The sequence below is a fragment of the Camarhynchus parvulus genome, chromosome 9, assembly GCF_901933205.1.
Source record: "Camarhynchus parvulus chromosome 9, STF_HiC, whole genome shotgun sequence".
NCBI lineage: Eukaryota > Metazoa > Chordata > Aves > Passeriformes > Thraupidae > Camarhynchus > Camarhynchus parvulus.
The window spans coordinates 10,814,958-10,840,741 of record NC_044579.1 but is presented as its reverse complement, the minus strand read 5'-3'; the positions used below and the strand labels follow the sequence as shown (position 1 = coordinate 10,840,741).

Sequence of the window (25,784 nt, the reverse complement as noted above, 5' to 3'; positions counted from 1 at the left end):
GATACACAATTACTGGACTGACTAGAGTGTGAAGGAGACCTTTTTTGGTCTCAGGGAAAGAAAACAAATGCAGTGTATTAGCAGGTCTGTCATACCAAAGCATCAACTGAAGGTAAGCAACTGGCTGCCAGGATTAGCACCCTTCCTTGGTGGGGAGAGATGTCCTTACACAATGTGGAATGAGGAAAATGAAGTTTTCAGTGCAGGAGAAGAATGAGAAACACTGCTGACAGCCAGCTCAACAGACTGATGAAACAGCAGCCCCAGGAAGACTGTTCAAAGGCTCTTTTGGTTATTTAATGAAGTGTGGTTGAATTTTGACCCCTCAGATTCAGCGCCAGAGGTTTTCTGTGAGTGTTTGAGGTCTTGCTCCTATCCCTGGGTTCATTGGCTACTCAGAGAATTTTTTTAATCATATTCCCTGTAATAGTTTTCTTTCCTGCTGCGTGGAAGGCCTCTCAACTGACAGAACAAATTCCTCATATGGTGAAGCAAAGATAGGGACCAAGCCCACGAGCCCACTGCAAGCTCAGGGAACAGAAAGGGACCTCAGCCAGCTTGGGCAAACCACATCTCCAGGCAACACCTGGTGAACATACAGCATTTACCAGTTCCTATGGAAATTTTCACAACAGCAAGTTAAAGAAATCAATTTTATTTAGAGAGAAAGGGCTTGTCTTGAAACTGTTGAGCAAGTTCTTTTAGACCACAGTGGATAACTGCAGTGGCAGGGGCACCCATTACCCTCATTAGCAAAGTTTTAGCCTTTGCAAAATGCAGGCCTGCTCCCCTTTTCCCAGGAGTTACTGCCAGCAGGATAGTTCTCCCTGCTCCCTCCCAGGCCCCAGCTGGGGCCCTGCCCTCCTGCACCCAACCCCAGCAGCAGCCCTGCTGAAAACACAGCCACGGTGTGGAAAAGCAACGCCAGAGAAATGCATTTTCAGCTCCACTTTGTAATTTAAATTCAGGAGAAGCAGCCGGGCAGGAAGGCCCCAGCCGCTGCTCTGTGTGTGGCTGCAGGTCCCTGGCTGAGGTCACCAGCGGTGGCATTGCTGCAGTCCTCCATGCAGGCATGGCACTGACACTCAATGGCACCGTGCCAGCCTGTGACATGGTAAAAATATCCTGAGGCCGCAGTGGGTTCCTTTCAGTGGGCCAGCACCAGCAGTGCTTCAGCCTGTGGGCTAAAGCACATAGAAGTCGTTGTTGTTTGACAGGTCACTGTAATGGCAGAGGGCCAGAGCAGGGCCCTGTGCCGGCGGGGGCTCGGCTCGGCCCCTGCCCTGAGGGCCCTGTGCCGGGGGCCTGCCCGAGCCCGGGTTGCAGAGGTGACTGTCCCACCTGGGCTCGGCCACGGCCTGCTGCTTGTGTCTGCTGCTGCCATTGCAGGAGGTCCCGCAGCACCGGCACGTCAGGAAGTGCTTGGCTCGCTGCTTGGCCTTTGACTCGGAGGCCGAGGCCGTCCCTCCACGGGTCAGAGTCACAGGAGTGGCACCCCGGGGCTCGGGCTGCCCTTTCAAGCGGCTCCGTCTCCTCTGCACGGGGTCCAGGCTGATGTCGGACTGGGAGGAGCAGCTCTCGTTCCAGCCGGCGCTGGCGCTCAGGCTGCGCAGCGGCAGGGCCAGCCGCAGCGCCTTCCAGAACTGCGAGCCCGAGCGCTTGGACTTCTCCCCCTTCCAGGTGACGAAGGAGACGGATTCCTTCAGCTGGAGGATGCTGGGGTGGGTGCACTGCAGTGGCCTGTACTCCACCACGATGAGCTTGGTGGCTATGGCGTTCTGGCACATGATGCCCAGCTTGAACTCCAGAAGGCTGATGCTCTTCTCTGTCAGGTAGTCAGGGCTCAGGACCACAATCATCCTGCGGCTCCTCTGGATGAAGTCGAACACGGCTTCAGTGGTATCTAAGAGTACAAGGGCAGAGGAATTGGGGTGCACAAGGAGAAGGGAGTGGGGAGAGAAAAGCTGAGGAAGCTGTTTGGTGGCATACCTGCACAGATCCCACTTCCTACAGAGGGAAACCTGGCACATGCTCTGTGACTTTCAACCTGCCCACCCTCCTGCTGGCAGCATTTTTGCTGTGCAGTGGGTTTTTGAGAAGGCTGAGGTGGTAAATGAGAAGCCAGGATACGCCATGATTGTACTCTGACTTCTGCACAGAATCAGCCACGCCCAGAGAAGTGCAGGCATTTGATAAAGGGCGGGTCTTGTTTGGGAACCACCTGCCCACAGCTTGAGCAATTCTTTGCGTTAGGGAATCAAAGCAATCATGTCATCCTGCCCCAGCTCAAACTGCAGGGGCTGACCCACCTCGCCCCTGTCATGCTCTCTCATCTTTGAGAAGAAACCTCCAAATTTAGAAAGCAAAAATGTCAGCCTTAAACCCCTCCACCAGTTCCCCTAAGCATGATGGGGGGGTGGAAATATGTCCTTCAAAGCATTTCGTAGGATTAATTGCAAGTTGTAAAGCTCAGGAAGAAGCTCAGCTGAAATGGTGCCAGCAAGAGCAACATCTCTTTTATCACCAATTTTGAAAAGCAGCAAACCTGAAGGATGTCCTTGGACTTCTACTGTGGCTTGGGACACAGAAAGTATATTGAAAGTGTAGTGGCTAAAGGGTGAGCAGTGGAAAGGATGGGAACTATATGGCTGTGGCACTCAGCAATTTAACAAAAGCTGAGTAATAAAATGGTAAAAAAATTTAAAACCCATACACTTAGTAAGTGCTGGTGCCTGAGATGAGAGGGGACCCAAGGACAAATTGGTGTTCAAGCAAGACAAGGATCATTAGAGTAAGAGCTCTTGTACATTCAGAGAGAAAAATCTGCACATCTAGGAATGTCTTTCAAAGAGCTGTTCTGGGAAGAAGAGCTACCTCCTGCTTCCCTTCCATTTCACACTGCTAAAGTCTTCATTCCTCAGGCTGGTGACTCTCCTCTCTCCCTGACAGTGGAACACTGCTCCTTTATATGAATAAAAATACTGTTCCTTCCCTGCAATGGCAGTGCCTCTTGATTCTCCCAGCACTTGGCTGTCTCTTATCTCACAGCAGAAGGTGTACAGTGCTGCATCTGAATGCACCTTATTTTAATATGGTACAGAGCAGTACTTTTCAAAGAAGTATGACTAGCTGTAAAACTCATTGTCACTAGATTATTTGGAGACCCAGTTAGGAAAAATGATCATACAGTAAAATGCTAATGGAGAAAGTAGGGCATTGATTGGTTAATAAAATACTGGAATTAAAATCAAATTGTTTTGAGGGATTTTTCTTCTTGTATAAAAAGGTCAGTGGGATTTTTACCCCAACACACACAGGATAACACTGATTCATTGAAACCAAAAGTAGATGATAGTCAGTTCTCTCAGAATTGTCACCACCATTACATGTTTTTACCACCCTATTTCAAAGGCATAAAGAATTGGCAGCAATCTCCTAAGCCCAGACCTCATTCAAACTTTTCTACAAGTGATTGAAATCTATTTTGAAAACAGCCAGGCTTCAACAGTTTGTGAAAGAAAAAGCTCTTTTGCTGTTTGAAAGGTCTTTCTTTTTGAAACTGGAACACAGAACCACAGCAAAATATAAGCAGGAGCAGCCCCTAGGAGGTCTACCTGCCTGCTCAAAAAGCCCAGGTTCAATTAACATGAATGATTCTGATGCTGCTGAAATGAAATGTTTTGATTGAGGTGACAGTGCTGGTTTTCTTTTATCAATTTTGAATTTGCAACGCTTTTTGAGACTTTTAATTTTGAGACTCATGTTTTTCAACAGTCTTTTTTTTTTTTTTCAGACTTGTTGGTTTTGGTTTTTTTTGCAAGGAAGATGTTCAAATTTCCAAAGATATATTTGATTTTGAGAAAGGGATGCACTTAGACTTGGCTGACCAGGATACCTTGGGATGTTCAGTTTGCAATGTTTACCCAGCTCAGGAAAAATCCTGAGCAGACACTTCACAGTACGCAAGTAGGATCTTCCCTCCCAGTGAAACAGCACTGGATGGGACAGGCAGCAATAACATTGCAGGGGCTTGGGGATTCAATACTCTTGGTTATCTGCTTTTTACTAAAAAACCTTCCATCTTTACTAAATGTTTGCAAAAGCCACTGTGTATTTCTATTGGTTTACTTGTGTCTCCCCAATGCACCCCAAAGATGTAACAGATTATAAGGATTGTGGTTACAGATCCTATATCCATAAACCTCAAATCCATAGATGGTCACAGGTACTCATTTTGCTAGTGATCTGCAAGTGCTGGGCTGTCAACTTACCTGCAGGCAGGCAAACATGGGAAATGGACAAGAAAGTGACTTGGATGAGAAAATATGAATCTCACTGAACCTAGAAACTGATGGGCGAAGTAGCCTGAAAGTGAGTTTGATTTCTGTGGTTTTGGCAGATTTCTAAAATTCTGATTTGATATTTAAAGCAGAGATTATGTTGCTGCTGTCTTGTTCCTGCTGCCATCTTTCTGTCTTGTGATTGCCAAATGAGCACTTTTCAGATCAGAGACTTTCTGTGTGTATGTGTCCACAGCTGTGAGACATCTGAATGCTGTGTGTCACTGTGTTTCTGCTTGGATGGACCTGGGAGCTCAGGTGCCTCTGCAGGCACAGCATGAAACAGCCAGGAAAATGTCCCGTTCCAAGGAGGAGCCCCAAATGATCTTGATGCTTGGACTACACACAATCATCTTTCTTTAACAGCATTTCGCAGACGTAATGGGAAGATGGTAATTATGAGAAATGCACAAGGACTGAAATGCAAAAATGAAAATGTTTTATTGAAAAGCAAAATAAAATAATACTGACACTTCACAAACCAAATAACACAAAGGCAAAAACATACAGAAAAGGGAAAACTCTGCAACAGCTGTACAACATCAAACAGTACGGGAAGGGAAGATATTTTTTCCAATTTGTGCCATGCTGTTTCCCAATGAAAAAACAATGAGGAACTTTGCATGAGCTGCATATTGATAAATGTTAGGTTAGAGAACAGAAACTCAAATGAATCAACTGATTCAGATGGATGCTGTGACAGAATCCCACAATGGAAGCCACACGTGGCATAGAATGAAATGACAGGCATATCTGAGGCACTTGCACATCTACTTTACAGTTGGGACTGGGCTTTACCCTTGGTCTGAAATACCCCAGCAAAGCCAGTGGTAAAACTCCTGGTGAGTGGAACCTGCTTCTGGACTGTTCCTTCCACACTGCTCCTTCCCTCTGACCTCTCAGGCCCCTTCCAAACCATCACACCTTTCGCCTTGTGGCTGCTCTGCTGATGTCTCTCAGTAACCCTGCTCTGGGGTTGCAATGACACCAAAGGCCACTGCAGTGTATGCCTGATAAAGTCCAGGCCTATTAATTATTTGGACAACACTTTCAATAAAATCAGCAAAATACATGAGGTGGATTTAACTTCCTAAAATAATCAGACTTACTAAAACAACAGCATAAAACCTCTTGGTAACTCGGGTAAAAGTGAGATGTGATGTAGTGAGGTCTGAGATGTCAATTCAATTTATGAGTATTCGGGAGTCAATCTTTTAAAAATTATATGGGAATCTAATACAGCTCTGTTTTGGCTTCAGGGGTTCCCTCTGCCTGCAGATCTGGCAGCTGATCACAGAGATCTTAAAACACAAACAAAAATGTGAAGCTGGGCACAATGACAGGGTTGCAATGAGTTCACAAAGCCAAGCACGGGTTTGGGTGCTATCTCTTATAAATGAGGTTTTCTGGAGTGTGGGAAGCAGCTCAGTCCCTCCACAGACAACCACACTAGAAAAGCTCATAACAAAACTTTTAAGCACCTCTCAGCAGATGAGGAGCTTCACTGCCTCCAGTGAAGCTGACTGCAATTCTACCTGCTTAAATCAAAGCTTACTTGGGGTGGGACAGATGAAGAGGACGGTAAGAAAGAACCACTATTTGTTACACATCTGTACAGTGTCCTGGTTCCGGCCAGGACAGGGTTAGTTTTTTCAGTAGTCAGGAGGGGGCATGTCCAGGACACTGAAGTTATTCTACACCACCTTGCATTTGCAAAGGGTGGAGGGAAGGGGGTCTCTTTTGGAGAGAAAGGGTCCCAGCACAGCGCAGCTGGGCCAGTGCAGGGCAGCAGAAGGAATGGTTGGATATGGTAAATTGTCAGGGGGTTTGTCCATGGGAATGACTCATTTCTTGTACCCTCTATCACCAATATTGTTGTTGTTAAAGTTCGTTTTCTTATCTCATTGCTGTTTCTAGAGATTTTTTCTTATCTCACGGCAGGATCTTTACCTTTTGTTCCTCCCATTCTCCTCTCACTCCCTCTGCAGAAGGAGGGAGAGGGGGAAAATGAGGGGCACATGGTTTCAGGGGGAGTCCTGAATTGTTGGGTACCGTTCCTAAACACGACATACAGTAGCTGACTAAGGGCATGGGGGGCTGTAGCTCCCTGCAGCCCTGGAATAACATTATTAATCATAAAATGCTAAGGGCAAAAGGTTTTCCTGACACCATTTAGTCCCACCCCTTTAAGGCTGGGCTTTTTACTGCGACTCCCTCAAAGCTCCCAGCTCAGCTGGGTGAATAGTGCATAGACTCCTAATTGTAGTGCTTTTATAGTACCATTATAAATGCTTATGCCTCACCCACTGGACACCAAGAGAATAAATGCATGAGTCAAAGGTGACTCAGGAGCAACCATCACCAATAAAAATAAGTATGCACTTGGTGTGTGTAATACTGACCTCCACAATTAAGTGGGCAGGTCCTTGCACTAAGAGCTGCAGGAGTATGGAGACACTTCCAGAGCCTGAAGTTTTATTTGAAAACATTGTGAACCATAGCACCAGTCAATGCCAGGGCTCCACTGTGCTTTGGTTTGTCCTACAAGAGAGATTAAATTCCCCTCCTCAGCATGAATTGTGTGATGGGGGTTAACTCACCATGCCCTCTCCTGCTGAAGCAAGAACACCTACACAGTGGGTTTTTGTGCTTCTGTTTTGTGCAAATGTTGCAGAAGCTGAGATACACTCTCTGTTCTGCAGCTTTAGGCTGGAATCAAGATGGGGAGAGACTTGCTTTGTAAAGCCAAAGCTAGTTTAAACCTAAACCCTGAATTAGAAGTGGTGACGTTGTTCAAAACCAGGCATTGAAGAGAGTCTTTATAAAATCATAGAATAATTTGGGTTGGGAAGAATCTTCAAAGGCCACCCTCCCTGCAATAAGCAGGGACATATTCAACTGGATCAGATTGCTCACAACCCTGTCCAACCTGGCCTTGAATGTCCAGGGATGGGTATCCACCTCCGTTGGCAACTTGTGCCAGTGTTCTACCATCCTCATTGTAAAAGATGTCCTCCTAAAGTGTAGTCTGAATCTACTCTCTTTTAGTTTAAAACCATTACCTCTTGTACATAAAGGGGCAATTGCAAAAGGCCCTACTAAAAAGTCTGTCCCCACTTTTCTTATAAGCTCCTTTAAGCACTGAAAGGCCACAAAAAGGTCTCCCAGGAGCCTTCTCCAGGGAGAACATCCCCAACTTTCTCAGCCTGTCCTCACAGTCTTACCTACATGGACAGAACTAGTAGTTTTTAGGAAGTTCAAGTAAGGTTCTGGGGTGTCCTTCTGAGTTGGACTTATATCCACGTTATTCCAAAGACCTTGGAAGCACCTTGCATGAGGCTTTCCATCAGCTAGTGGCACAGAGAGTAAGCAGGTTCAGTAGTACATTGGGGGTCCTTGTAGTGCTTGTGAAGTCCCTGAGTTTACTCTACAAATAAACATCTCTCACATGCTCCACAGCCTATACTCATGAGAGATTTCCCTGGATTACAAGCAGCTCTGAAGGATCTGGGGCACTTGTGAGACTGCAGAGTCCCAGAGATTGGGACACTTGTTACTACATGTGCTACAATACAAATAGCACCCAGTAGAGTTGTGGGTTTTTTTTTTAATGCTTCTGTAACAGCCATTTCCCATTGCCAAACTACCTGGATGCATCTGCTTCAAAGGAAATTTGGGGAACAAAGATGAGGAGCTTCAAAATTCCACGCTCCCCAACAGTGCAGCAGGAGTCTGTGATCCCACAAGTGATTGGGACTACAGACCTGGGACGTGCAGGAAAGGCTCTACACTGGAGCCACCCTGCAAATTGTTCCTCAGTCTCTGCAACAGGGACTGAGGACCAGAAAGGAGTGAAGGTACTTAGGACTGGAAAGAAGCTCTGTCCTGGATGCTAATGAAGGTCCCATAGGAACTGGATCTAGGAATACTGGCCATGCTATCACAAGGTGCTGGATGCATCCCACCTAGATAGCAAATTTAAACCTTAAGCCCAGGGCTTGTGTGGTTGGAACAAGGACATACATTTGCAGAAAGCAGGTGTTTGCATCTTCATCTCTAATGACAGAGCAATATCAAAGCTGCAGGGAAAACATGACTATCCTCTGAAATGCTTGGGACATGGTCCTTCATGGAAAAATCCCTGAGCTCCTCCCCACTCCCTGGCCTAACTTGTGGATTTTTGAGGTGTGTTTTGATTTGTTTTCCGATTGTGCCAAACATTTTTCAGGGATATGCATCAACCCATCAAGACTTAAACTCCTGCTAATTTTTTTCACTGGCATTTCCACCTGCAGCTGCTTCCAGAACCTGCCCTTTGGGAACTTGGATTTCTCGCCTTTCCATTTAATGACATTCAAGGCTGCCTTGGCCTGCTTCAGCTCCTTCACTTTGCTCTTCTTGATGGCTTTGTACTGCACTAGAATGACTTTGATGTTGCCCTTGGAGGCCATATTCTCTAGGCCAGCCTTGAGCTCCAGCAGGGCCTGTGTCCCCTGCAAGACGTAGTTGGGGCTCAGGACAACAAGCAGACGTCGACTTTTCTGGATGAAGCTCAGGGTTTCATCTGTGACAACTGGGAGAAAGAAACATTGAGGTGGTTAGTGATGCCCAAGAACATGCTGCTGAGCTGCTGCTGTGACAGCAGGTGACTCTTGAAGGGGACAATAAATCCCTTGGAGGCCCTCTCTAGACTACACTGGTGCTTCCCAACCCTGTGACTTCAGGTGGGACTTCCTACACCAGGGCTGGTTCCCACTAACCCACACAGTGCCATATTCTCCACCATTCCAGACTACCTATAGATGCCCTTCCTCCTCCCCATGCTACACAGAGATAACCAAGAGAGCTACACCTAAAAGTCACTGCACTACACATCAGTGACACCACCCAGTGCTGTGGGGATGCCTTGTGGCCAAGAGGGCTTCTGATCTCAGGATGAGATTTAGCTTCCTTCTAATGAGAAGGGGAAAAGAGGCTCTCTGGAGCAAAGCAGGGAAATTGCCAGCTGCATAACATATGAACTCAAGGGAAAGACTCACCCTGAAGAGGCTTCAGGAAGTCTGAATGTCTATGCTTACATCCTCATCTGGCAGATGTCCAGAATGACTCTGGATACTCCCTTCACTCCTCTTGCCTCAGTTTCCCCACACAAAGTAAGTATTCACACCATCCCCAAGTGTCCTCATGGGATAATTTGCTTTGGTAGTGCTACCATCCTAACTTCTGTTACTCATCCATCTGTTCCTGCTGCCGTCATCTACGAAAGCAGATTAGAGCATTTTTAGAACTGACTCTGAGGACTTTCAGTGAAGTGTCCCAAAAATGACATCCTTTGAGCTAGAGAAATGTCATGGTAACTGTGGATCCTCTTTAATTTTCTAACATCTGCAGGTAGACTGTCCTTGGTCATCGTCTATAATTAATGTGAAAATCCCTTGTAAGTGTGAATCTGGGTGCTTGTACTCTCTGCTGCAGGATCTCCCACACTTCCTTGATAAGGGAACACTCTTGGCTGGTCAGAAATTACAATGGAGGGTAAAATAATGCTGACAGACAGCTTCATTTAGCTGTCAAGCCCATTTGATTAGTTCCTGTCAGCTAACTCACGGGATAATCCATCTCCCACTGTTTCTTCATCAAGGACAACATAACTCTCTACCCATGACACAGATGCATGCTCTGGAGGCATGATACCAGCTGCCAAAAGCTATTTCCTGGCTCCTGTGCTTTCCTGAGAAGGAGATTAGTCAAATCCTGGCTAAGAAGCTCCGGGGAAGCCCCAGCAGCATCGCGGACAGCAGCGCAGTGACAAACCACTCTGGCAGCACTCCGCAGGGCTGGCACTGCCTTGGGGCTGGCAGGGACTGAGGGGAGCACAGATGGAAACCTCTGGGGGTAAGGTGAGGGACAGAGAGCCCAGGAGAGGAGTGCTGGGAGGAAAATCACACTGTGTAAAGTGAACAGAGCAAGAGGCAGCAGAGGGAACAGGAGGGAGATGGACATCTGGTGAAAATGGCTCAGAGCAAACCTGTTCTGAGCCTGACACTGGCATCAAGGAAATTGAGCCCGGAAGGTGCCCTGCCACGTCATTCAGGCTCTCTTCAAGGAAGAATGGCACCAGGATTGCAGCTGTCTCACTGAGACACACATACTTATTTACCCTCAAACTTTAAGGTGCTCCTAGATCCTGGCAACAATCTAGGAGGGAAAGATAATAGAACCCAGACTGATTCTGCTCCCTTTGTCAGGTAGGTGGGCTGAGAATCCAGCAGTCCTCCCCATTCCTACTCAAAAGGGACACCCCAAAGGACTTTCCCAGCACAGGTTTTGTCACCAAAAAAAAAAGGACTTCGGAGTCCTGAGCCAAAGCCCATGAATTCAAAGTAGGGCGGTCTGCACTGGCAGAAATTCAGACTTTGAACTTTTAATAGGCATCAGGATCATACAACCAACTCAGCCTCCAAAAAACTAAAAATCAAGAGTGTTGTCTAGATTTGTGCCCTTGCTGTGGAATTTGTATGAAAGTATGTGTATCTGGATAGCTTCACAAACTTCCATTCTTGGTGATTCCCTGCCTCTCTGAAGCAGACATTATTCCAGAACCTTGTACGGTTTATCTCAAAAGAGTAAAAAAGGACTACATGTTACTGAAGAGATGAATCTCACTACTTGCAACACAGTCCTTTTGGTAATAGCAGCTAAGTTGTATGCCATATAAGACACAAACTCCCTAATTAATGAGGATGAATGGGATGCACATTATCTTCTCACTGATTTTGACACTTTCCACTCCTTCCTGAAGTAGACACTTGTGGTTTTTACAAGGACTCTCCATTACCCTCTGCAAGCTGATCAAGTATAACACTTTCCCTGCCTCTTCTAGCCTTGACTTTATCCAATTTTTTAAGGCAGCTCAGAGGGTTTGCGTGAAGATCCGTTTTCCAGTTCCCCAAGCTGACATTTCTGCACATCACTCCTGGAAAGAGCAAGTGAAACAACCAACCACCATCCCCACAGCAGCCATTCTGGTGGCCTGGAGCATCTGCAACACTGTCATGCGAAGCAAAAACATTAGAAGACACTAAAAAAAGTTCATTAACAGTGACAGGGAAAAAAACCAAAACAGAATCTGGATAGGCTCGTTGCAATCAATGTTCAATACCTCAGAGAACAATAGAGAGGACGTGCATGGAGCACAGCCCCCTGTGAGATACTCACTTCCCCCAGGGAGGCTGTCTCTGTCGAAGATACACAGCTTGTACCCAAACTCGTTCTCCAGGACCCCGCGCAGCGTCAGCAGCACAAACTCCTCCTCCTCGGCATTGCGCGCATAGGACACGTACACGTCGTACTCCTTCCCGTCTGGGCATGACAGCACAGGGGGACACAAAGGGCACAAGGACACCTGTGACACTGCCCATGCTGGGCCTTGGACTCGCAACAGAAGCAGGTAAGAAGGCTCACTTGGAGCCCAGGCACTGCAGGTTAAGGCACATAGTGTCACAGACATATTTTATGGAAAATCCTTTCGTTAGGATCTTCAGCCTATAATGGCATAAAGAGTGGTCACATGTTATCCAAGTAGCTAAGATTAAAAAGCAAGTGAGCTGTCACAAGCCCAAGATGATGATAAAGCCTCCCCATCAAAGAAGATCTTAGAACAACGATTAATTGAACTCCACAAAAGCCAGGGCCCAAACTGGAATTAGGTACCCCATTATAGGATCTTTCGTTAGAAGCTTCAGCTTCTCCATGTTTTGCTGCTTTGGAATGTGATGTGGAGAATTGTTTACCCAGCATGTGAAACTGTTTTTACTTGATGACCAATGACAGCCACCTGTGTCGAGGCTGTGAGCAGTCATAAGATTTTATTATCATTCCATTCCTTTCTATTCCTTTCAAGCCTTCTGATTAAATCCTTTCTTCTATTAGTTTTAATAGATCATTTTCTTTTAAAATAATATATATCATAAAATAATAAATCAGCCTTTCGAAACATGGAGTCAAGATTCTCATCTCTTCCCTCATCCTGGGACCCCTGCGAACACCACCACAACATAGATTCCCACAGACCAACCCGTTCTGTCCAGGCTTCTTATGCCTTTTGACACCTCAGACTCTGCTCCCCCTCGCTGCTGTCTATCCACACGAGCAGTCCCACCAGACAGAGACTTGCACCCTGCCTACACCCTCTGAGAGCTGCCGTGCCCCGTGGCAGCTTCACACCACAAGCTGCAAGGGCTCAAACACCCTCCTCCTCCTCCAGAGGAGAAATCTCACCTCAGAGTCCCTAGCAATGAACTCCCAGTAACACAGGGAAGAACTGAGGACAGAATGGTGGTTTCCACATCCATCCTTTTGGATGCCTTCCCACATTTGAAAGCAGATCACTCTGGATCAGATCATGAATCCTTTACAGAGAGTCACCAGGGAAACACGGGACTAATTGAAACCTGATGATGTATCTTGACAATCTCTAGACTGGATGATACAGCTAGATCTGCAGGGCAGGGCCCTGGGGAGCCTGGCATGTCCATGCTCCACCTCTGCAGAGAATACAGAGGATTTCTTTCTCCTTTTCCCTGAGCCAAAAGCCTGACTCCTCTTGCTCTAATGAGCAATGACCCACACAACTGCATGTAGATAGAGAAATGGAAGGTCAAAATGTCATTATGCTGTGAAGAGGTTTAAAAATAGCTTATAGGAAAACTCCTCTATGAAAATAAAGGGCCTGCAGCAGGATAAATAAAAGAAAGCAAGCATTTTAACTCTTACCTAGAATGGTTTCATCCGTTCCAAAGTGAGCCCGATAGAAGAGGACCATTTCAAGCCAATACACGTGATAGATGACTATGAGCACCACAACGAGCAGGATGGTGGCCCCCAGGCCACAGGCCAGCTCCACAGTGTACTTGGGTGCTACAACTGAGAATGAAAATAGACAGGGGGTCAGGGTTAAAGAACAGGTCGGACCTTCAGGTGAGCAGGAACAAACTTGTGTCATGTGCAGACAAACCCCACAGAGGAACAGCCAGGAGCCAAGCTGCCCCTTCAGAGTAAGGTGATCAAGCCAAGGCTTTTCTGACAGAACATGTGATGGCTGGCCACCCTGGAGCCCCATGCTGGGTTATTAGGTCTGGTTATGCTGGCAGAGCAAGTCCATAGCACAGGCTGGAATTCTGTCTCTGAGTGAGGCCCGGGTGATAGAATGACCTGTTGGTGGAAGAAACCCGCACAGGCCAAAGCCAGACCATGAACATGACCTTCTCAGCAGTATCAGCGAATTCTTGGGGGAACACAACTGCTCTGACTTCTAAGAGATCCAGATAAAGCATCTGCAGCAAAATAAATGCAATAGTTAACATTGTCCCTCCCTATCAAATAGACACAGGTCTTGTGGCTTGTCCCAGACCGACACCCAGGATATAACTAGCCATGGCCTGACTCCTTTCTACCACGAAAGAAGAATCAGAGCTCTTTACAGAAAAGCTGAAATGCTTGCAAACAAACAGGGTAACCTGTGGGCATCAAGCCAGAACATCACAGGCCCCCTCCAACTCATGCACTGTCTGTCACACCACTGCTGCCTCTTTGTACTAAGGACAGAAAATTTCTAATTGTATCCCCGGGCAACTCTGTTGGTGGCAGTTGATGTGCAAATTGGCAAACTGCACAATAACAGAACAACAGGGAGTGGAAACACCACCATATTCCAATATTTAATAGGCTGCTAATAAAACTGAATTACAAAATCGAAAATGGAAGGAATTTATCGACGTTCATTAGGTGATGAGCAGCAGAAGTACATGAGAAGGAAAGGGAAATCATCCAGAAAAAGCAAGACATGTATATGACCTAATGTAATGGAAGAGTTGGAGCCAACATATAGAGCCACTTGCTAAAAGCCAGGTGCTGAGGGGTTGGGTTCTGGCATGCCTGATGCTCCTATGGGATGTGCAGTGGGATGGGCTGCACTGAGCTTAGCATAAGGCTGCTCTGCCAGCAGCAGCTAGGGATGGCTCTTGGACTTTGCTGTGGAATAGAGCAGGAAGGAGTGCTGGGTAACCATGTCTGCTCAGAGCAAACCCTGTCAACTAACCAAGAACAGATGTGGGGAGGAAAAGGGAGGATAGCACAGGTCAGTCCACTAGAAAACAGTATTTAGGCACTGATATTTAGTGAAAGAATCTGAGTATTTCAGATTCACTTCTGCTACATGTACAAATTTTATCACCCCAGAAAATTATATATGGAGTATGAACTCACTGACAGATGGTCTCAGCCTTTCTCAGTTATGTGTGTGGTCTATTGTTCCTCCCTAACAATCCAGAAAAGGTTTGTCTCAATGTATTGAGACTAAAACAGAAGGAGGACAAGAAGAAAAAGATCTTCCAGTAAAGACCTCCAAGAGCTTTTCCATGCTTATAATGCAGAGTAAAGGGAAGAAGGTGTCTGGTGTGAGCTACACCAGCCATGGCAGCATTCCCTGTGGGAGAGGGGAGATCTGGCTTACCGTAAAAGCAAGTGTTGAAGCTCTAGATAAGGCTGATAAGGAGGCAGAAAAATCCACCTTAACCAGGAAGCCTCACATAGCTTTTATTACTGAGAGGAGGGTCTGGGAAACAAGAACCAAATCTTTGATGAAAAAAAGACGTTGGAAAAACCCACACAGAACAGAGCTGAATCATATACCATCCATGCTGAGGTGGCTGTATCTAGACTGCAGCATCATGACAGCAAGGAGTAAAACCAGAGAGCTCTGTGGTGTGACTGTCTCACTCCCTGAGCAATGCCAGCCAGTGCAGACTGTCTTCTGGAGGATGCCAACTGCTAGCTGTTGTGTCATGCAAAACCCTCACACAACCAAATAACCTGAAATCATTTCAAGCAGCCTGTGCCCTCAGCTTCAGTTGTGGTATAGTGTCACTGTCATATCTTCTGAAAAATCCCTTTGCCAGGATTTCTTCTCCTGGGAAGATGAGAAGCCTCAGAGAAAAAACAGTATTTTCTCATTTGCTTCTCCCTGTTTTGCTGCTTGGGAATGTGGCTGGAGATCATTTACCAACAGGTGCATGTTGGATTAGTTTCATGTGAATTGTTTTTACTTAATGGCCAATCACCATCAGTTGTGTGGGATTCTGAGGAGTCAGTCACAAGTTTTTGTTATTCATTCTTGTTAAACCTTCTGTCTGTATCCTTTCTTTAGTATAGTTTTAGTATAGCATTCTTTAATATAATATAATATCATATCATATAATAATAAATCAGCCTTCTGAGAACATGGAGTCAGATTCTCATCTCTCACCTTGTCCTGGAGACCTCACAAACTCAACAGCACAGGGATGGGATAAGGATAACAGATCTGTCCTTTCTCTACCCATGAACTTGCCCATGGGGGAGCCCTTTGTTCCCTGCCTCTGAGAAGTGGCGCAGTATGGCAGCAGTGCCTACAGAACAGACTGTGTTGGGCAGAAAGGGCAGATGGAACTCTTTGCCCCCTTGCTGTTTTTCAGGGCAAGGCTGAAGGCAGCAGCAGAGCCCCCCAGCACCCCCAGCCCTGCAGGCTCCGCACCTTTCACGCGCACCACGGCCTGGCTGCGCTCCTCGCCCTTGGCGTTCCTGGCGTGGCAAGTGTAATTCCGCTTCAGCTCCTCCGCCGTGGCTTTTGCCACTGTCAGAGTCCTTATCACAGTTTTGTCTTCAAAATCTCTGGTAATTTCACTGTAAGAGAAAAACTAGAGCATTACACATGTGAAAGTGCAGCAAGTTTTTAGTGACAGATATTCCTTTCCCTGATATAACCTCTTCCTTTAAAAAGGCCGAAACACATAACTGGATATTTATAAATCAATATACACTTCAGACTGCAATACAGCTGCAGCTATTCCTTTATCTGATTTTCCTTAATATTTATTTTACCACTCATAATTTTCTCATTGCAGCTGTGCCACACTGCCTTTTAGAGGAAATGGAAGTTCTTGCCTATAAACACGAAGATCTCATGAACTCAAGATTCACAGCTCACGTCACATTCCCTATGCAGTCCTGGATGAGTCACTTTGTCTCTCTCTGCCTGAATTGACCGTCTGCAAAATGAGGATACAGTATTTCCTTCTGCCTTTCTTTTTTCTACATTGGTTTTTGCACATCAGCTGGGGCAGTGACTGCCTTTCACTTGTAATTCAGCATCCAGCAAATGGGACTTTGGTCCTCATTTGGGTTCTTTGTGTGATTGAATCTCTATTCTTCCTAATCAATACTATGTATAATATTACATTTTTGTTTTCAGCCTCTGTTTTTCTGAAACCCTTTTATACCCTATGCTATTTGGGAACACTCCTCTAAATAGAATTGTCAGCCCTTGTTTTTTAAGTCCCACAACAACAGCAGCTACCAGGACCTGAAGAAATGATGATGTGAACTGGTTAACAAAGCTCCCTCAAATCCATCTGTAAGATATGACACTGTCCAGGTCTGGAGGCCTCCTCCTTGGAGGTCCTGGTGCTCATCATAGCATGGTGCAGACACAGGGGCTTCTGATTAACAGGGAGACTACACACTCCATTAGGACTGTCACATGCCTGTACCCACACAGGACACAGGGAATCAGAAATGAAGGTTCACATTAGATGTTACCTTTGTGTGACTTTTATCTTGGGGTCCGTGATGTCATCTGTGTTTCTCCCATCTATGGTCCACCACACCTCGGTCCGGGAGTCTTTCAGGAATGTGAAGAAAACCTCACAGGGCAGGATAAGGTCCTCACCTGCAAAGAAAGGACCATCATCTCCTAGGAGAAAAGGTATTGCAGTGCAGGAACAGCACCCCCCTCACTTCAGTGCTTTCCAAAACCCTACCAGACTCAGCTCTGTGTCCCTTCAGGAAAGAATGAGGCCAACATCCACTTTCTGACATAAATTGTAGTAACAGCTTAACATCCCTGGACTTGAGGATTTGTGACAGACAGATAAATAGAAAAAGATGTCCTGCCTTCTCAAATGTGTTACAAATTCTTTGACTGCATGAAGTGACCCACCCAAAGGGACATGGTCCATGCCAACCACTTCCTTGGAAACCCAGGCAGTGCTAATCAATCCCACTGCACAGGGGACAGATGCCATGAAGTGAAGGCTCAAGCTCCACGAAAGCATTTTGGTTTGGAAATACTTCTTCAGGAATTTGACTTCTGCTCAAGATCAGACTTGGGAGTGTGAATATCTTGGTGATCAGTAAGTGATTTTATCTTACAGAGGACTATGGATGAAATCTGACCTTCTGAGCCAAAAGAGCTGTTCTTTAAAGTGAAGACTCTGGTGCTAATCATCATCATTGCCACCACATTTATTACAGCAATGTAATGGGACACAATCCATTTGATATAGGGAATTGCTCCAAAAAGCTATTAGGCAAAACTGATGGTGTGGGGGAAGGGGTGAGGGAAAGGGTGTGGCACCCCATTACCCAGTGGTCAGCAGAGGAGAGCTGTCATTAATTAGAAGCCATCAGCCAAAAAAAGGGGAGATGAGCAAGAATTGGCTAGAAGCTTAAAGCCACTCTAGGGGTGAATGAGGGAGGATGGGAGCAAACCACAGCCAGGGCCAGGGCTGAAACAAGGTCCTACAGGAATTCTCCTAAGCAGCTGAGTGTCCCCAGTTCATCTGCTTCTGCAGCTGCAGTTCTGTATCATCAAGCCTGAATATCTTGCAAAAAATCAGCTTTTAAAGCTGTGCTCTCCATCAAAAACTAGCATCCCACACTGTCCACCAGGCAACCTGTGGCAGCTCGAGCGCTCCGTGAGGGAAAGCATCAGGGATACAGTGGAAGGGGAGAGCTTTGTGCCTGGCTGGGTCTCCCTGTCCCACTGGCACGCTGTGAGTGTTGGACTTTACCTGCTTCCAGTTCGTACACAACTTTCTCATTTGGAGAGGTGAACTGTGGTGGCAAGGCCTTGTTTGGAGATCCTGCAGGAGACAACAGAGAGCCCCCATGGGCCCCCAGACTTCATGAAAACCTGGAATCCTTGCAGCTCACTCCCGATGCCCTCGCGCCGCAGTGCACATTCCCCAGTCTGACTCGTGATGCATTCCTGCTGCAGTTCTATGCACACACAAATCTAATCCTAATCCACAAACTCAGGGTCGGGTCCAGATTTTAAGGCTTCCCAAAGTTTAGGTAAGCTAGTTTGGGCCTCTCACACGAGAAGAGCTCCATAACCTTCTCATCTTCCCAAGGCATAGCCTGTACCAGTTTCTTTTTACTGCTGCTTCTAAAAAACAAGATACAAACCTCATGTTGCATCACAAATATCTATTTCAACCCTTAAAACAGCTGTTTCCGTGGAACTCAGAATGTATCCTACAGCTCACTAAGTTTTTAAACTCTGCAATTCCCTGGCAGGTAGGCTGAGCCTCTGTGCCTGGGACGGATGTGTCCAAGCAGTGGGTACCTGGAGCTCTGCCTGGCTGATTAGCAGTCTCAGTCCCAGCACAAATGGCTTTGAGATTCCAAGAAGATCAAGACAAGTTGGCTATGAAGTGATAATCCCACAAATAGTAATGAGCAAAGGGCACAGGAGACCACGAGCAGGAGTGCCAAGGTTATGCATTCACATGCCAGCAGAGGGTACCCCTGGCCATCTCATGGGCTGAACCTCACCAGCCTGAGGCTGGCCACTCTCTGTGTTTGGGGCATTTGACAAGGTGGTAGGAGAGACATCTACTGCAGTATGTTCTGGACAGCCACACAAGTCTGACCCCAGCAAGAAAAAAACCATCAGGTCAGTTGGGTAACACAGATTGACTACAACCACAAATGGATCCTGCAACAAACTCTCCCAGCTGTTTTTACCACTTCTGCAGTTACCAACATACATTTTACACATTTTAAAGTCATTCTTACCCACCACCTTCATCTTTACGGTTCTGGTGAGATTATAGGTTCTTCCATGGTCCTTGAATGTCACAATGCAAGTGTAATTCCCTTTGTAGGCACTGCGGACAATGCCAATGACAAGCCTGGGCCCCTGGGGATATCGCTCATAGAAGCCATCCACCGAGTTGCAGTTCTGGAGTCAGGCAGAAAAATACTTGAGTTTGCGACTCAAAAGTGCAGATATTGGTTTAAATGTTTCTACAAAGATCTGATTTAAACTATTTATATGACACTTGGGTTCATGATGTAGGTCAGACCTAAATACCATGAACTTTGAGCATGTTGGAGTATAGACTGCTATGTTCACCTCAAAAATGAAGTGATGAAGCAGATCACCCTAATAACTTTATCCCACTTTAAACACAGCCAATTTTATAAAGGAGAGATCTCTGATCCAGAAGTACCTTGGCAATCAAAGTGAGCACCTCAGCAGAGTGAAGAACAAAGCAAAAAGTGATAAGAAGAAAATGATGACTTATTCACAAATGGATACCAAGACTAAAGGACATGTACCCCATTGATGTCCATCTTTCGGGACTAATCAAGCTCTCCTGGCTGCCTTCAGCTGAGGATGAGGCCCCAGAATTTGCAAATACCAAACGAGAATCTATAGTACATAAACCTTAATAACTCCTCTCTTTCTGTCAGGCAAGGAAGGAAAACTGCCAAAATAGCAAGCTGGAGATCCCTTTTCAGAAAGAGGTTATGCAGATAACATCTTGATTGTCATAAAACCCAAAGATGTGCACATTTTCTAAGAGATTATTTTTGAATGGTACATTTCCAAATCTGATACATCCTAATGGGGTAGTTTAGGACAGGGGTCATATACCATTTTTAATGATTTTTATTAGGCATGGATGACTTGCTGCCTGAAAAATTACTTCCAAGGGGCTTTTTGTTTCATTCTGCTAATTGATTGGCGAGATGTGAATTTCAATGAATGACACAAGTAAAGCATTTAAACTACTGGAATGAAATGGTTCCTCTTGATACAAAAGGAAGTTTTCCTGAAGGGTTTTAGAGGTGGGGTTTTCCTTTTGGGTCTTTTTAATTTCTTTTTTAAATCAGCACATACATTTGTTTACAATTTCCCTTATTATTAAATTCATTTATACAAAAATACTTTATAGGAAGTTACTAAAGAATTTATTCCCATAACTCTCAGACTTTACATCCCCTGAGACTTCTTATTCTCTACTGACTAAAGGCATCCACCTAGAGAGAAAGAGTGAAATCACATTTAAGAAAATTGAGCAGCAATTCTGTAGGCAAGAGCCTGAAGATGGCTGGAGACAGTTTAATAATCAGAAGAGTATGGAGGGTGGGGTAGAGATGCATCAGTCTTCAGAAAAGAGGTTTTCTGAATTGTGTCAAACAGGACACCCATTGTCTTGCACAGCCTGATGAATAACTTCACTTCCTGACCTCAGAGGATTTTGGAAAGGTTGCAATTTTCATTAACAGGTGGGTTTTTTTAAAAAAGAGGGAATATGAATGGCAGTTTCCTTTACAGGAAAGTGAGAGGCTCACACAGAGCAGGTCAGGCACACTGCCCATAACTGAACTGAGCCACCTAAATCCCTCTTAGGACTATTTTTCACTTGTGCACGCTGATCAAAAAAGCTTCAGTGTTAGCTCTCAATTTCTTTCCAAGAGCAGTTTTACCCTTGAACTCAATGGAAGCAGAGCTCTTAAAATTAGTAAAGCTTCATTAACAGTATCATCACTGGGGAGACTCTGAAACGCAGTTCCATGACTGCCATGCCAACCACTGCTTTTTCACACACACCACTGCATCTCCCTGCTGCCCAAGTAAGTTCTTCTTACCAGGTACCACTTGACAGTCGGTGTCACACTGGCAGGGTAAAACCCATCAATATCTGGACATGTGATCTTCTGATTGGCATGCTCCAAGTAGAACATCTCCTCAGTGGGTTTTATGGAATGGCTCACACAAGAGTGCTGGTCTTTTGGAACAACTTCCAAGGGAAAAGCAACTTTGCTGCAGTAGGTTGTGTTCCTAAGGGTGGACAAGAACAGGGCTGATTAGTTGAAACTTGTTTACTCCTACAGCAGTGGAGTGGAATGAAATAAAAATTACATCTGCAATAACAAGCATCATAGTGCTGACTCATTTGTAAATGGGAAAGAAAACCCCACCAGAGGTGGCCACACAAGCTCACAAAAGCCTATAAAGATGACTAACAAGCAACATCCACTCTCCTGCTGCTAAAGCAGATCATAAGGTCAAAGACACAGACAAAAGACAACGTGAGGAAGACCAAAAAGAGCTCTTACGCATAGCAGATGCTACGTTCATTCTGCACCACAGTTAGAGACACTTTTAATTTCCTAGAAGTCTGAATCTCATGAATCTTTGCCAAATTAGCGTGCAGTCAAAACATTACCCCTGCATCTGAAGCTATTTTTACTCTAGACATGCAGATCACTTCTTAATGGTGAGTGCCTGTGGATTTTGCCATGGGCTCAGCAATAATATTTTCACGGACACTTGCAGCAAGGAGAGGCACGCTCATTAGTGTCTGCAAGGCTCCAAGCATTATTGCCATGTAAATTGGCTCAGCACTGAGCAGTCCTATAATTGCAACATTCTTTTCCCATTAATGCTTTTGTAAGTGGTAGTCTCCCCACAGGAAGTTCTGGTGCTAACAGCATAATTTCCCCATCTCCACAAAAGTCCTTTAATTGCACTGGAGATGTACAGAAACTGCACACGACCTACCTGAGCATGCAGGTGTAATTCCCAGTGTCATTGAGAAGAGCAGGCCAGAACCAAAGGGTGTCTTTATCCTTACTGATGTGATTGTCAGGGAGACGATAATTAATGGGCTCCTCCAGATCCCGGTCCTGCGCGATCCGGTACCAGATCAGGGTTAGGCCAGCAGAATGGGCTGTGCTGTAGTTGTACTTCAAGAAGGTCTCAAAAAGTGGGCATTTGATCTTGGCAGGTTCCCCATCATAAATCTGGATCTGCTTCATGGTGTCCACACCCCAGTCATCGCAGCGCTCTGCAGTCAGGAAGAACAAGGTGCCTTAGGCTTGCAAGTCTGCAGGGGGATAACAGTTCTGCCCGTGCTCCCCACAGCCCTTGGTTCTGTCCCCATTAAAATCAGAGACAAAACTGTAGTGTTCTCAATGAAAGCAAGCTGAGCTTTTATAAAACAGAGCAAGAACATTGTGTTCATTTCTAGAGAACCTGGAAACTTCTGTTTTCATTTGTACACCTCCTACATTTATGCCAAGCTATTTATCTCTCACCAGGACAATAGAATAGGATATTCCTGCATAAAACTAGGCTTCCTACAGAGCTCCAAGAAAATTTACCACAAAAGTCGTATGTAGGAAGATAAAATTTGGATGACAACAATGCCAGAGGTGCGTGTGCATCCATACATAATGATAGGGAAGATGGAAATAGACGTGCTGAAATAGGAGGGGAAAAAAAAATCAAACATCAACACTCCCTTAGAGCTGTGGGTCACTTTCCCTGCCAGAAGAAGCTGGACTGTGGGCTCCAGAAGTGAGGACTGTCTTTCCTGTGATGGATTCATGTGATAGCTGTGCACACCAGGACAACACAATGAGTACAAGCAGAAAGACTGTTGAGAGTGAAGTTTAGAACTGGAGCCTAGAGGGCAGAAGGAACAGTAAGGAGCAGGTAGCAGCAAGGTCTCCTGTATTTCCAGGCAGTGCCCAGGTGCAAACCCCAAGCACAGCTCAACAACAGGCAGTGACTCAGAGTGGCTCTCAGCAGACTAGGACCGACACAGAAAACAGCCAGCATGTGACAAAGCTGTACAGAGCTTTTTTTCTTTAATTAATTTCTTTTAAAAATATTCTTGTCATTAGCAAACAATTTCACCACAAAAAGCACAGTCCAAACCCATTTCTCTTCCACGGACTCCTCTCCACTCCATTCCTCCCACCCATCAGGACGCCCAGGCAGGCAGGGACTCAGTGCAAGCAAAGCACAGTCCCAGGGTGTCAGCAAACCTGGGAGCAACCTGCGCTGTCAGAGCCAACTGAGACACACAGGGAGGCTGCTGTCGCTGCACCTCCTGCTCCCCACGCTGACAAGGCAGAGCACAGCGTGGCACACTTCCCAGGGCTCTCCTGGAGCTGCTGGGAGGCATTTGCTGGGGCAGCCTGACGTCTGAGAGCCCAAAATGAGTCAAACAGGAGAGGGGTGTGCTGCCTGCAGCAGTCCTTGGGAGCAGTGTCTCAGCACATCACACACAGGCTCACCAGAGACGACACTGCAAAGCCTCTCCCATTTGTAGATATTAGAAGAACTCAGACTGAGATGAGAAATATAACACAATATGCTCTTTGAGCCCAATTCTTCTGAATTCTTCTGAACTGACTTCACAGGCCCAAAGCAGGATTTCTGGCATTTATTCTTCCCTAAATAGACAGTGGGATGTAGCTTGCCCCCAAATTCATATTTAATTTAAAAAAGCAGAGATAAACCTTTGAGAAGACAGGCTGCTTAAAGGCAGTGATGCTAACTCCTGTGGCTCAGCAATGGTTAGTCATGGGCAGGAGGAATCTGGGCCAGTAAGAATAGAAATGTTTTCTGGTGGGTTTACACATAAATGTAAATGCAAGCTGCACTGCTCCTCCTGCAGTATGCCAAACACCCATATGACAGAGTGCTACTTCTGGAGGAAGAGAATGAATTGGGCTAGGAAAAGGCAGTGAAGCTCCCCAGAACACAAGCATTTGTTCAGAGGAACCCCAACCCCAAATACCTGAAGAGTGTTCATCATCTAAAATCATACGGATCTTTCAAAAGTATCACACACTATGGCTGCTACCACAGGCAGTGCTGAGGCTCCTTTTCAAAGACCAAACCACTGTTGGAAGCCTGACACCCTGAGAAGGAGCATAATGACCCATTACCACCCTGATCAGGGCAAACTGGAACCAGCAGACTGCTTTACGCTGGTGGGGCCATGAACCAGGCATGGTCAATGTCCTTAGAGTGGCAATGAGACAAATGAGCCGGCAGAGACTGCCTGCTAACTGCATGACAAAGCAGGGACTGTTACTCATGGAGACAGGGCACTTTTTTCTGTAAAGAAAGGCTTCCCCTCTGAAAGGAGCAGACCTGGCTCTGTAAATCAGGATGCCCAGGTTCTCTTCCCAGCATCTGACTTGCGCCTCCTCTTGGGCTGCATAAAGGCAAATCATCCTTATTACTTCAAATGGCAGGACTGGGGAGAGAGGAAACTATATAAAACATTACTGTACTGAAATTCTTGGAGTCAAGATCAATGAAATTTGCAATCATGAGCAGCTCTTGCATTTTGCAACAGCCCATAAATCAGCACTGTAAAACTACTTACCCGTTCAACCTGAATGAGTTATTGAAAATAAATACAACTATTTTCTTTTTTTTTCTTCCTACATTTCTCTAAAACAATGCCCAGGCCTCGCCTTCTTGGCTTGGGAAGAGGGGACTGTTACTGTTTTACTGTAAGAGCTGTACCTGGAGGTTTTGTCTCAGAGCCAGCCTGGCTTCAGGGACACTGGCACAGCAAACAGGTGGTGCTAAGGCTCCCCACGTGCCCTGCCCTGGGGTGCTGCAAGCTCTGAGCTGAACCCCAGACACAGCTGGCAATGAACAGCTACAGCCAGAGCACAGGAGCAGCTGTGCAGGGGGAGATCCCAGGCTGTGCCTCCCTCCCCAGGCAAGGACTCCTCCTGGCTGCCAGGGCAAAGCCACCCAGCACAACCCCGAGGGCTCAGGAAGTACTGCCATGACCCGTCACTCAGAGCAGAGATGGCAGGAGCACCACAGGCTGCAGCAAAATGTCCTTAACACATAAAACACCGAGGACAGAAATTGGGGTGCTTTGCACAGCTTCCCTCCTCCCTGTGCCATGCTGACAGTTACACTGCTGTTTCTACATTTTGGGGTGTTTTGCTCCCCAGATAGCCAGGCTCTGCCTGATATAATGTGTGAGAACTGCAGGGCACCCCTCACACACACCTTTGTGAGCCTCCTCCTCCTCAGCTGTGACAGTGCCCTCCTCCCTGTGACAACAGCAACCTTTGCTGTGGTGGCACTCCTGCAGCAGAGCCCAGCAGATGGGGCAGCATGTCCACACACATCCATTAAAGTAGAGGGGACACTCACATTATTATTGCTATAATTTTATTTGCATCCAACAGCTCCCCAGAACATTTTGTGCTCTTTCCACTATTTTAAGGTCTACTGGAGATTCAGAGCCTACTTGCTGCTAACATCAGCATGCAACTACTTGTGTGTCAGTCTAAATTGGAGATAGCCTGAATAAATGGCACGACTGACCCTTCATTGCCATAAAGAAGTCCCACTAGGAAAAAAAAATATATGCACTCATTGATACATGCTGATTCCAGCAACAAAGTGATTTGAGGGAGCACTGCAGAAAAAGGATGCAAGGATCCAGTTCTAATTGTGAGAAGGAGCACTAACTTCTATGGTGCTGTGCCCATTTGTAG

General features: G+C 46.0%; 1 protein-coding gene across 2 annotated transcripts in view; it reads right to left on the bottom strand.

The window, feature by feature from the left end:
• Positions 1-1,184: 1,184 nt before the first annotated feature.
• The window catches only part of IL1RAP (interleukin 1 receptor accessory protein), a 49,302-nt gene continuing 24,702 nt past the window's right edge, over positions 1,185-25,784 (bottom strand). Inside the window, exons 3-11 of one of the 2 annotated variants that reach the window (XM_030954813.1) lie at positions 22,018-22,303; positions 21,102-21,294; positions 19,239-19,404; positions 18,230-18,301; positions 16,977-17,106; positions 15,913-16,061; positions 13,116-13,265; positions 11,559-11,702; positions 1,185-1,903 (exon numbers count right to left, since the gene is read on the bottom strand). In XM_030954813.1, coding sequence (XP_030810673.1) covers positions 1,185-1,903; positions 11,559-11,702; positions 13,116-13,265; positions 15,913-16,061; positions 16,977-17,106; positions 18,230-18,301; positions 19,239-19,404; positions 21,102-21,294; positions 22,018-22,303 — 2,009 coding nt within the window. Of the gene's footprint in view, positions 1,904-4,841; positions 8,914-11,558; positions 11,703-13,115; positions 13,266-15,912; positions 16,062-16,976; positions 17,107-18,229; positions 18,302-19,238; positions 19,405-21,101; positions 21,295-22,017; positions 22,304-25,784 lie in introns of those variants that run through there. The other variant, XM_030954814.1, reaches the window with a different exon arrangement.